Raw genomic sequence first — 12935 nt, 5'->3', positions numbered from 1 at the left:
GGGGCAGCCAGAGGCTGGCTGCATGAGCGCATTGTACAGCCTCAAGCGTGTGCCACAGCTGAGGAAGGACACGCCAGTTCATCCAGGCACAAGTTGCCCGGTCCCTGCTCCGAGTGCGACACTGGAGTGGCACTTCGTCCTGTCCTTGGATGGCTTTTGTTCTGCTGGGAGGGTTAGAGCTATGTGTGAGGTAGAATGGCAGTGTGCTGTTGGTGTGAGCACTCCCTCAGGTGGGTCACAGGAAGCAGCCACAGGCCTGCAGATCTTCAGTCTGGCCTCCACTGCCTAACGGCTTCCAGCCTCAAGCAGGTTACACACCTTAGGTTCTGTGATGAGACGTTAAAGTCACCCCAGGTGGTAGCACACGACAGACCCGAGTACAGACAGCACCAGAGCAGCTTTGTGGACCGGAGGTTTTACTGGGGTCACTACAGGAGCGGACATGACTCCGGTGATTGGGCCACCGAGCCCACCCCAGCATGGACGGCTCACAGAGCCGGGAGCACGCTGCACAGCGTGCAGGCGGCGCAACAGTTTGGAGGGCGTCCATTGTAAGGGCTCAGCTGCCCTCCGTTCCACACAGCTCCACGCAGCCTCGTCCTGCTCGCAGCTTGGCTGGGTTAGCCTTTGAGGGTGCTCAGCTCTGGTTGCTTGCTCTGCCAGGGAGGGGGCTAGTGGATCTGGCCAGTTCTGGGAACTTCCTAAAGCTGTTTTGAGTTGCTTACCTTCCTGTTTAAGGAGCCATATAACACCTTGTTCTGGCTTCTGAATACACTGGGAAAGACCGGTGACTTAGGTTCAATTTAAATTTAGATGAAATGAATTTATTCTTACTGCTAGCAGGATAGCAGACTTAGAGACAAACAGCATGCCATGCCAAAGGGGGTTAAAGGAAGGGTTTTTATAAAGGTGGGTCTCAAAAGTGTACATTACTGTTTCCTATAGAATCCACAGCCGGGCAAGAGAATTGTTTCACCCTCCCCTCTTTCCCATTATATAGTAATGAAAGACCGTCACCCCGTAGCCGTCGTGGGAGAGTTGCGTGTAAGTGATTACTCAGGTCTGAGCTCTCTGGGGAGCGGCAGTGACGCCTGGGCTACAATAACGCGGGGCCATCCGGTTAGGGATGGATGTCACGTCCTCAGCTCTGCAGTCCAGGTTCGTAGTCTGTAAGAACACTGCGGCTGTCCACCTTGTGAATTTATCTGAGCATTAAATTGGTTGCCAGGTGTAAAACAGCACAGTGCCTGTCTGTTAATCCTGGGGTCTTGTTCTTGACAAAAGCTTGCTTCCTTGCCCTGGCTGGCCTTGAACTTGAGGTCCTCCTCCCCCAAGTGTTGGGATTATAAGAGGTAGGTGTTTGCCACCATGCCCTGCTGCCTCTGTTTGACTTGGGACTTTTTGTGAAACGCTTCACAAGTCCCACAATAGTGGGGTAGTTTCCAGGTGGAGGGATTGCCATAAGTCATGATTGACTGAGCACCATAGTAGGCAGTCTTGGGGTAATAATTATTACTTTTGGTTTTTTTGAGACAGGGTTTCACCATAGCTCTGGCTATTCTGGAAGTCACTCTTGGACCAGGCTGGCTTTGAACTCACAGATTAGCCTGGCCTCTGACTTAAAGCCATGCATTACCATGCCTGGCTAGGGTAGTTATTTTTATTTTTAGTGATGTTTTTATTTTACGTGCATTGGTGTTTTGCCTTCATGTGTGTCTGTGTGAGGGTGTCAAGTCTCCTGGAACTGTTAGAGACAGTGAGCTCCCGTGTGGGTGCTGAGAATTGACCCTGGGTCCTCTGGAAGAGCAGTCAGTGCCCTTAACCACTGAGCCATCTCTCCAGCCCTGGGTAATTATTTTTCATGTCTTTTTTGAGGTGTAATTCATGGGCCATAAAATCTACTCTTTGAAAATATCTTATCTGGGTATAATGAGTTCAAGGTCAGCCTGAGCTACATACAAACCTGTCTCAGAAAAGTAAGCTGGTGATTTTAGAGCGGCTTTTAGTATATTCAGGATTTGTGTAGACATCACACTAACTAATTTCAGAACTTTTCATCAGCCTTAGATGAAACTGTTCTCATCGGAGTCACCCTCCATCTCCTTTCTCTGGTGAGCCCTGGGCAGTCACTTTCCATCTCTTTTGAACACACACACACACACCCAAAACGTGGCCTTCGGTTCACTGGCCTCTTCCATGAGCTAAGCGTGCCTTGTCTCTTACACACCGCGCTTCAGGCTGGCTCAGGCATCCTGAAATGCTGTCCTCTTGCCTCCGTTTCCCAGGACACACATGCTGCCCCAGGGGCAGTCACACGTGGCTCATTAGCGTGTCTTCATGACTTGCCTGGCTGCGGCCCTCCACTCCACCATCTCAGGGTGCTTCGCTGGCTCGCCATGCAGACGATTCAGGTAGCATTTGGTCAGTTCTCTTCAGGGCTTTTATGGACGGTGCTGCTAGGAACACCCGTGTACACAGTCTTCTGTGTGCTTCTCAGTTATCTTGACTGTCTGCGTAGTAGTGAATTGTTTGCATTTGCAGGATTATTTTTTCCTCCCTCCCTCCCTCCCTTCCTCCCTCTCTCCCTCCTTCCCTTCCTCCCTTGATGTGTAGCCCTGGCTGGCCCGGAGCCACAGAGGTCTTCCTCTACTTTCCCAGTGCTGGGTTTATAGCTGTGTGCTACCATGCCTGGCCTAAATTGTTCCACAAAGTGGTGAACATTGCACGTTTTTCCTGCAATGTGCATGAGGGTTCTAGTTTCTTCGTAGCTGGCTTCATTGACATCACTGACGGGGCTGTGATTACACCGTTCTGATGGCTGTAAACTGTGTCTTGTGTCTTATTTGTAGCTCCCTGTGAGTAATGGTGTTAAGCATTTCCTGTTTATTGGCTACTGCATGCATCTTTAAAGAAAGACCTTCAGATCTTTTGCTTATTTTCCATCTAGTTTAATTCCTCATCTCTGCCTGGTTTAGAGTGGCCTTGCTTTCAGCCTCACAGGAATTGTAAGTGCTGGCTGGTGTGTGTGACAAGACCTCTGCTCAGTGTCAGGCCTTCTGGGGGTCCTTGGACAGGGCCACTACCGGGGGCCCCGAGAACTTCACCCCAGCCCGGGGCTGCATGGTCGGCACATCAGCACCAGGATTTGCCCACTGCCCACAGGGGCCCCGTGGCTAGCCCCATGCCGTGTGTGTGTCAGTGTGTGTCTGTGTGTGTGTCAGTGCATCTCTGTGTGTGTATACTGGTGGACATATGTATGAATTTGACCAGGATGAAGCTCAGTGATCCACGTACACTAGGAAGTGCTCTTATCACTGACTCCCAAAGCACTATTTGTTCCTTTTTGTGTGTGTGGAAGTATAGGAATCCTCTAAATTTTTTTTAATTGTATTTTTAATTATGGCTTTGGGTGTGTGTGTGTGTGTGTGTGTGTGAGAGAGAGAGAGAGAGAGAGAGAGAGAGAGAGAGAGAGAATACAGGTCTGCTGAGGCTGGGGCTGGAGTTACTGGAAGTTCCGAGTTGCCGGAAGGGTGCCGACGGCTGAACTCTGGTCCTCTGCAGGGCAGTGAACATGCCTAGCCATGAGCACGCCCAGCCCGGGAACCCTTTGCTGTTTATTTACGAGTTTGTCTTAGCTGCTGTTCGGTTGCTGTGACGAAGCACAGAGACCAGAGCCACTTGTGGAAGGAAGAGTGTGAGCTGTGGCCTTGCTCACAGTCTCAGAAGGTCGTGAGCATCATGGCAGGGAGCATGGCGCAGCAGAGCCAGGGGAGGCCTGGCATGGGCTTGTAGAGCCATTCCAGTGACAGCTCCTTCCCGAACAGTCCACTTGTGAAACATTCAGATGTATGCGCCTGTGGGGGCCGTTTGCATCCAAACTACCAAACACACTCGTGTGTCTGGGCGTGTGTGTGCCACTGTGTACATCTAGGAACTGAGTGCAGGTTGGAAGGCTTGGTGGCAGGCACATGTGTCCTTACGTGCTGAGCTGTATATCAGGAATTTGGTTGGTTTGGTTGGTGTTTGGTTTTTGAGACAGGGTTTCTCTGTGTAGCCTCCTCTGTAGACCAGGCTGGCCTCGAACTCACAGACATCCACCTGCCTCTGCCTCCGCAGTGCTGGGGTTAGAGTTGTGCACCACTGCCACCCAGCTGGAATAATTGTTTTTAATGCTTAATTTTTGGGGAATTTCCTACAGTGTATTTTGATCTTCACCTTCAGCCCCTCCCAGATGCACGCCTGTCTCCCTGCTTCTGCTTGTTCTTGTTGGTTGATGGAGTTTCATCCGTGTGTGTATATGTATACTAACTGCATGCCTGGTGCCCTTGGAGGGGAGAGGGGAGGGTACCAGCCACCCTGGGACTGGAGTTGCAGTCGTAAGCCAGTACGTGTGGCCTGGGAACCTGGGTTTTTCGTAGGAGCAGGAAGTGCTCTTAACTGAGCCGTTTCTCTAGACACACACACACCTTTTTGAGACAGGATCTCTCTGTATAGTGCTGGCTGTCCTGAAACTTCCTGTGTGTTTCCTTTTTTAAGAAAACAAAGCTGGCCATGGTAGTGCAGGCCTGTAATCCCAGCACTCAGGGAGGCAGAGGCAGGCAGATCACTGTGAGTTCAAGGACGGCCAGGGCTACACAGAGAAACCCTGTCTAAACCAAACAAACAAACAATTTTTTTTTTCAAAATCTAATTTATGCTGTTCAATAAGACCACACCTTAAAAAAAAACTGACTCCCTCTCCGGCCAGCTCCTTGGCTGGGACGGGAGGCTTGTGCACACCAACCCCCTCCAGGCCGGGCATCTGTCTGGCTGAAGCTTGTGTAAGTCTTGTGCCTGCTGCCACAGGGACTGTGAGTTCACATGTGTAACTGTCCTGCCATGACTGGAAACCAGTTTCCTTGTCCCTGAGCTCCGCCCTGTCCCCGGAGCTCTGGGCTGTGTGCCTGTCTGTGCCCTGTGTGAAGTTTAGACTGAGCTGTCCACGCTCTCTTGCTTTCTCTCTGCAAGCCCACTGTGGGTCTCCGTGTCAGTCAGCATCTGCCAGAGCGGCTGCTCGGCCGAGGGCTGAGACGCTGATCTGGCGGGGTGAACCAGCGAGCCGCCCGTGGGAGGGTTCACATCACACTTGTTGCCTCGTCTCCCCACCGTGCTTTCTGATGCAGTCCCCAAGCACGGGCTCACTGACCGGCCAGCCAGTGCCAGCCAGCTCCAGGGATTCCGTTCCCCAGGCTCTAAGGCATGCGCTGGCAAGCCCGTCTCTTGTGGGCGCTGGATAGCCGATTTACGGCGATGCTTACTGCAGCGAGCACTGGGCTGTCTCCTCGGCGCGCCCTGCCCTTTAGAGACAGGGCCATGGATCGTGTCCCAGTCAGCCCAAACTCACTGTGTGGCTGAGGGGCACCTTGAACTACCATCTTCTTGCCAGCACTGCTAGTGTGGTTGGATTCCGGTGTGCAGCACCGCGCTGGGGTCAGCCCGGGCCCTGGCGCGTGTCGCCTGCACTGTGCCAGCTGCGCTTGTGCTGTCCACGTGGTGTTTCATCTGGGGGGAGCTGCTCAGGCTGGTGTCTGACTCGCCTGTCTGGGTCTCTCAAGTAGCCGAGGCTGGAGACGTGTGCCCCACACGTGCCCGGCCTGCGTCAGGTGCCTGTGGTAGAGGCTGTCGTCCGTCTGGGGGTCACGTAGGTCCGAACCAGCTTTCCTCCAGCTCCGTCGCCGTCAGAGCCACTGAGAACGAGTGCACTCCCTCGTCTTCCTTTTGATTTTTTTCAAAAGGGCGTGTGTGCGTCTATGAGTTTTGTGTGCTCCTGCAGACAGGAGCCCTCAGAGGACAGAGGACGTTGGACCTCCAGGAACTGGAGTTCAGATGGTTGGGAGCCACCATGTGAGTGGCGGCCTGAGCTCAGCTGAGCCCTGAAAGCAGCGAGTGCTCGTAACTGAGCCGTCTCTCAGCCCCCTTTTCCTTTTAAAATGACGAGTTTGGTGTGTGTGTGTGTGTGGTATGAATTGTGTGGCGGATGTCAGCGTACAGCTTGGTGGACGTGCTCTCCTTCCACGTGTGTGTAGGCCGTGCCCAAGCACCCTCCCAGCCTCAGGGCCTGCCTGCCTGCTCCTCAGGCCCTCTCCACCCGGGTAGCTGGCAAGAGAAGCACTGTGAGGAAGAGGCTCAGGCGGCCACTGTGCTGTGCACAGAGCAGTGCTAGGGGGCTGTCTGGGGGCCTGAGGAGACGCTTCCCCTCAGAGGGTCATCGCCAAGGACTGACAGCGTTTGCAGGGCTGCCTATGTTGTCCAACCTGGATTCTTAGGCGTTGTCAGTCACGGGTGCGGAGGGCGGGACACCCGGGCATGTCAGTGCTGCCAAGCAGAGAGCGGCCGCTTGCTTATGGGAATTTCACACACGCACACGCCTGAGCTGGAGTGGAGCTAGAGGTGGGACCCTGCCTGAGGAGCACTGCAGGGGCAGCAGGGCCCGGCACACAGACGTCCATGCTGTCCACTCAGTTCCCGTGCCCGCTCTGACCCTGCTCTCACTGCTGACTCCCCCTTCTGCTCCCAGGCCTACCCTGACCTCCAGCCCCTCTGCTCTGCGCTCCCACGGCGCACTTCCCAAAGCTGGCGGCCGAGGCCACTGGGGTCCGGCAGTGCCCTACGTCTGTGCTGGCGACTATCTTCCCCCGGACCACCCCTGGGGCCACCGCCCTCCTGTCCCTGTGCACTTCTCTCTTCACGCTTGTCACCAGCCCTCACGCCTCTGAGTCTTTGTCAGACCCTGTTCTTAACTCCCTGACAGCCGTGTGCCCACGCGTCCCGACATCTCCACAGCACCTTTCCTCAGCAGGGCATGCATGCCCCTGCAGTCCTCACCTGAGCCAGCCCCAAACCCTCAAGTTTTACCTCCTGTGCCAGGTGGTCATTAGGAATTGGGGGGGGGGGGCTGAGCTTGTGGTGGCACAGCCCTCAGCAGCCATGAGAGTCAGAAATCACGCCCGCAGTCTTCCCGTCTCCCTCTGCTGAGCTGAGGTTGAGGTCAAGAAGAGACTGAAAAGCCAGTTTGAAAGGCGAGTTGAAGATGAGCTGCTGGCCCGGCAGGGTCTCGGGAACTGTTCTGAGCCCACACGTGTGTCCAGGGGCAGGCAGACCTCTGACCTGGCTGTGGCCAGCGGCGGGAGTGTGAGGGGCTAGTGATGCGGCTTCTCAGGTGAGGGTGCTGCCGCCAGGCCCGATGGTGAGCTCTGCTGTCCAGGATGCGAGGCCCGGCGAGTCGCCCTGTCCCACACTCGCTGAAGCAAGTCACTTAATCTGCCGTGCTCGGCGAAGAAGAGCCGAGACAGGCGAGCGGGAGGCGAGGCAGCTGGTCTGGAGTCTCTGGCCTCCACACTGCACCTCATGCACACATCACGGAGTGTGTACAGCCTCAGTCACAAACTTTTGTAACGACACAGTAGTGGCCTGCGAACGAGAGCTCTGTAATCCAGGCTCAGGAGCAGACACCCCCGTCACAGGGAGATGGTCTCGGGGAGCTGGAGCCGAGGATGCAGGCTGAGTGCTGGGCCTGTTGAGATCTGGCAGGTGTGGAGAGCATGTGAGCTCGGCCTTCCTCAGGGAGTTTCCCAGCTTGCCCCCCCCCCCCCCCAAGAAAATGGAAAAAGAGCAGCACACACGGCCCTGGAAAGCGCTGGTCTCGTGGTCTGTCAGGCCCAGACCCTTGTAGGCTCCTTTGGGAAGTGGGTTTCAGAACTCCTGTGTTGGTTCTGAAAATTGGAGAGGGAATCTGAGGTTGTACACCACTGGGGTGGTCGGCACAGACACGTCACACGGCGCCTGCGGAGCGGGCACCACAGCGCTGCCCCCTCGCTTGCCCTCGGCAGGGGTTGGGGCCGGCCTGCCCTCTGCAGGGTAGGGAGCCGTCCTGCCAGGGGGCTGTGGGTGGCCTTAGGGTAGGGTGGCAGGTGTGCCTGCGGGCCCTGGCTGCCTGCTCTGAGCCGGCGGCAGGAGGGCACTTTTGGAAGCTTCGTTTGGCCTGTGGGCTGTCTCCTGGCACTGCGTGGCTCAGGAGAGGAGGAAGGGCAGAGTTCATTGCGTCAGTGAGAGGCCCTTGCTTTAAGAGGACAAGGGAGGGGAGGCCTGCTGTGCCCTGGTAACGTGGTTTGTCCCTGCCTTCAACTTGTTTCTTTTTCATGTGTGGTGGTTTGCCTGCGTGTGTGTCTGTGTGAGGGTTAGGTTACTGGATCCCGTGGAACTGGAGTCACAGACATTTGTGAGCTGGTGTGTAGGTGCTGGGAATTGAACCCTGGCCTTTGAAAGAGCAGCCTATGCTCATTCTCCATCCCCCCATCTCTGCCACTAAAGTTCTAATGATAGCAATGAACTCCTGTTGGCAGCCTGAGTCTCGGTGCTTTGTGGGCGCTACCTCACTGAAAGTTTAGGCAGCCAGGGGTGTGCTGTTGGACCCCTTGCTCACACTGGGAACCCAGGTCCATACAGCTGGCTGGGACTCCACGGAGCTGAACTGTCGGGATAGTAACTGAGTGATCCAGGGCAAAGGCATCTAGCCGCCAGGGTCTCCACAGTCTGCGAAGGGATGGCCTTCCTGGCTGCCACCTGCTTCCCCTCGGCATCACAGCCCTGTCCAAGTGACAGTCCTTGTTCTTTCTTCTCCTCGCAGGACCCTGCGGGAATCTTTGAGCTGGTGGAGGTGGTTGGCAATGGAACCTACGGACAGGTGTACAAGGTGAGACGTGACAGAAGTACAGCCCTCAGCCTGCGGGGTCTTTAGAGGCCGGGAGGAAGGTGGGTCCCGGCCTGGCGATCTGAGGGACGCTGCCGGCAAGAGAGAGAAGGGAGACTGCTCCGGGTGCGGCGGGAGCTGGCCTGCAACTGCCGCTTGTGGATGGGAGCAGGAAGAGCACACAGTGGTCAGGGCTGTCCTGGAAATTCACAGATCATGCCACAAGTGTGGGTTGGCGCCTGCCAAGCCTGCAAGGAGGCTTGGGGTTGGTGGGACGTCCTGGTGGCCTGCAGAGAGGAAGTGGCCTTCCCGACCTCCGCCACAGCTGCCCACAGCAGAGAGCTGGCCTGAGCAGAGAGGCATTTCCTCTGCCCCTGACCAGCAGTTCAGCCGGCCAGACCGCCCTCCACACAGGAAGGCCACATCATCGAGGGGGTTGTTTAGAGTGGGTTCTGCTTCCTTGGCTCAGGGCACAGCCCCTGGCGTCTCCACAGCTGCCCCTGCCTCGGGGTCTCCTGGTCATGGGGACTGCCCGCCTTTCACCTACCCCTTTCCCTTCGTATGCGTGAGCTTTGGGAGCACAGTGTGCAGCGCCGGCTGAGCCCTGTCTGTAGAGGTGGCCCTGCTTTTCCGTGCTTGGGGTCACAGTGGCTGCCAGAGGCACGACTCCAGCGTGGCAGTGCCCGTGTCCTTCCCATGCCCAGCCCTTTTCAGGAAGCCAGGGACCTTCTTGTCCAAGTGCTGATGGTTCTTAACAGAGGTTCTTGGCGGGGTGGGGGTTGGGGTGGGTAGAGAAGCTGTGGTCCTCCTCAGCTGCCGGAGTTTCCCAAGCTCGGTTGATAGGCATGAGGTTGACCCCAGGAAAGCCTCCTGTCTGGAGTGCTGGGCCAGGAAAGCAGCGGACGTCTTAGCTTCCATAGGGGAAGGGGAAGGTTATCCCCTTTCCAGCCTTCATTGGGGTTCTGTCTGGAGCATACCCCCCCCCCCCCAGGAGGCCGGAACTGAATGGTGCATCTATCCTACAGCTCAGGGCTGTGTAGGAGAGCCTTCCTTGGTGGAACTTCTCACCTAGCCTGGGCAGTTTTACACTAGCTGTGAGGGCTCAGGAACCTGCTTCCGCCTTCTGCTTTGTAAAGCCAGGCAGCTAGCCGAATGAAGGACCCAGTCTAAGGCAGAAAACACTGAACACAGGACTTTTCCCAGAACCACTTCCTCTTGGTTGTTTTTCTGAGTGAGCGTACACCCTGACCTTTCCACACCCCCGTGCTTGGCTATCTTGTAGGGTCGGCACGTCAAGACTGGGCAGCTGGCTGCCATTAAGGTCATGGATGTCACAGAGGTAGGACATGGAGCTGGGAAGGGAGGGGCTGGCCTCAGAAGGGTCTGTGGGATCTCAGGCCTTACACCCTTGTTTTCCTAGGATGAAGAGGAAGAGATCAAACAGGAAATCAACATGTTGAAGAAGTACTCTCACCACCGTAACATAGCCACCTACTACGGGGCCTTCATCAAGAAGAGTCCTCCTGGGAACGACGACCAGCTGTGGGTGAGGCACACCCTTCCTGCCCTCCCAGGTTCCTCTGCGCTAGGCCGCTCTGTGGAGCTCAAGAGCAGTGTGTGTTGTGTCGTCGGACAGCCTTCATGTGGACTCACACGGGCGCTGTTTCGGTCTTGTAGGCCCAGTGTTGATTGGGCAGGTCTCAGCCCCTGAGTCCGCTAGACTTTCGTTTTTTCTGTATACCTGCAGAGATGAGCACGAGACACGGCCGCAGCCTTGGTGGCCCCAAGGATTTGGGGGGACACATGCTGTGTCCCATGGTGTGCAGGGGAAGACCACTGAGGGCTGGCTGTCAGGTGGCAGCGGCCACACGCTCTGGTTAACGGATGGGCGCCGGCCTCTCTCCACCCGCTGCCCTCCGCTGCCCTGTGTGGGACACGTGCAGATGACTGTACTGCACAGCACAGACACCCGTCCCGACCAGCCTGTGCTAAGTAGGCTCCACGCTAGTGAGAACAGTTGGAAGGAATTGCTCCCACGTGCTCTCCGGCAGCACACTGATGGGACCCCATGAACTTCCCTAGACTCAGCCCCTCCTTGCCACTGCACGCTTCTGCTGACACTCTGAAAGCAAGAGTGAGCACAGGCACAGCGCGGCACGGCCAGCAGAGGGCAGTGGCTCACACCGCCCGGCACGCGGGGCTGAGGGGGGAGGTCGTATGTTTGAGGCTGCTCTGGCATACATAGGAAGACCCTCACTCAGCACACCCAAATGAGTGCCTGAATCCTCAGATTTATATTGATGGACTAAAATCCCATATTCTCATTCGTTAAGTGCTTTTTTTTTAGTGTTTTTGTTGTTGTTGTTTCTAATCATTGAACATAGTGCGGCCGGCTGAGGAGACACTCCTAGGTAGAGCACTTGCCTTCAAGTGGGAGGACATGAGTTTGGGTCCTAAGAGCACACATGAGCAGCCAGCTGTGGATGCTTTATCCAGTGATGCCGAGATGCGAGGCAGAGACGGGCAGATCTCTGACGCTCCCTGCATCGGCTACTTAAGTTCTCTGTCTCTCTCTCTGTCTCATCACACACACACACACACACACACACACACACACACACACACACACACTGTGGGGTGCTAATGATCCATTGATTCAGCCTGGGTGTAGCTCCCCGGTAGGTGCTCGCCTGGCCCCCGAGTCCAGTCCCCGTGCTCCGCGTACACATAGAGAACAGCTTACAGGAGCTGGGTGGTGGTGGTGGCGCACAGCTTTAGTCCAAGCGCTCGGGAGACAGAGGCAGGCAGAGCTCTGAGTTCGAGGCCAGCCTTGTCTGTGTTTCTAGCTAGAGCTATATGGTGAGACCCTGTCTCAAAACACACCCGAAAAGCCTGGAGAACAACCAAAAGACACCGGCACACAATAGAACAGCCTGCTTCGGCACCTTGTGCCTGTGCAGCCTGCTCCAGAGCCGGCGTTCTGAACCAGTTTAAGATTCTAGGGAGAAGGTGATTAAAGCACTGGACACTGCAAGGAAAATGACAACCTTCGTCACTGTGCTGGCAGGGATTCCTCGGGGAAGTCCTGTGGCTTTCAGGGGTCATCCGGCCCTGCGCTCTGACTCACACCAGTTCTAGTCCCCAGGTGCCTGGTCAGGCAGAGGCCTTGCCTGACACATTTTTCTGTCCTGTTCTTTCTCTGGACCCAGCTGGTGATGGAGTTCTGTGGTGCTGGCTCTGTAACCGACCTGGTGAAGAACACGAAAGGGAACGCGCTCAAGGAGGACTGCATTGCTTACATCTGCAGGGAGATTCTCAGGGTGAGCTGGGCTCCCCGCTCATCCCCAGAGCCTGCTTAGAAGCATGCGCCCCGCCCCCCGGGACAGCCTGCCCGTGCGTCCCGCCCACTGTCTGTCCTCTCGGTCTCTGCCCTCCTTCATGCTCTCTCCCACACTGCAGTCCTCCCGCTCATTTTCCCTGTTCCGCCCCAGGGTCTTGCCCATCTCCATGCCCACAAGGTGATCCACCGGGACATCAAGGGGCAGAACGTGCTGCTGACGGAGAACGCGGAGGTCAAGCTAGGTACTGTCCTCAGTGCCCGCCCACGTGGCTGAAAGTCCAGAGAGCAGGGGCAGTGGCTCTACAGCCGTCTGGGGGAGGTCGGGCATTGAGTCCCTCCTGAGCCCCAAGACCCAGGAGACCTGGACTCGTGGGAGAGGATGTTGAGGTTTCTGCGTAGGGTCTGGGCCTCGGCCGCTGCCGGCCGGCCGCGGTCACCCATGTAGTGGTTCCAAGCTGAGTGACGGGGCTTCCCTCGCTGACCCCTCCTCACGTCTCCCAGTGGATTTCGGTGTGAGCGCACAACTGGACCGCACTGTGGGCAGGCGCAACACCTTTATCGGGACCCCGTACTGGATGGCCCCCGAAGTCATTGCCTGCGATGAGAACCCCGACGCCACCTACGACTACAGGGTACGGAGTGGGTGGCCAGCGGGAGCGCCGGGCTCCTGAGGGCAGCCAGCCGGGATGGGGCCAAGTGACACTAGGCCTGGGTAGCTGTAATCTGGAGCCCTCCAGGGCTTCTTAGCAAGACCCTATTACAAGTGACTGGAAGCCGAAGTCCCAGCATTTTATGGCAGGAGTGTTTCTGGGGGCGGGGCAGGAGCGAGGCTGTGGCGGGGGGGGGGGGGGGGGGGGGGGGGGGGGG

General features: G+C 56.6%; 1 protein-coding gene across 11 annotated transcripts in view; it reads left to right on the top strand.

Annotated features, from left to right (window-relative positions):
- Positions 1-12935, top strand: part of Mink1 (misshapen like kinase 1) — a 36007-nt gene that overhangs the window by 12107 nt on the left and 10965 nt on the right. For all 11 annotated transcript variants that reach the window (XM_055594037.1, XM_055594040.1, XM_055594039.1 and 8 more), the window contains 6 exons: positions 8666-8731; positions 10011-10067; positions 10149-10274; positions 11938-12048; positions 12220-12310; positions 12570-12700. In XM_055594037.1, coding sequence (XP_055450012.1) covers positions 10053-10067; positions 10149-10274; positions 11938-12048; positions 12220-12310; positions 12570-12700 — 474 coding nt within the window. In that variant the 5' untranslated portion in view covers positions 8666-8731; positions 10011-10052. Of the gene's footprint in view, positions 1-8665; positions 8732-10010; positions 10068-10148; positions 10275-11937; positions 12049-12219; positions 12311-12569; positions 12701-12935 lie in introns of those variants that run through there.

Source organism: Psammomys obesus, unplaced genomic scaffold, assembly GCF_907164565.1.
Source record: "Psammomys obesus unplaced genomic scaffold, mPsaObe1.curated_primary_1811, whole genome shotgun sequence".
In the NCBI taxonomy this organism is placed as follows: domain Eukaryota; kingdom Metazoa; phylum Chordata; class Mammalia; order Rodentia; family Muridae; genus Psammomys; species Psammomys obesus.
This window is presented reverse-complemented; position numbering and strand designations above follow the sequence as displayed.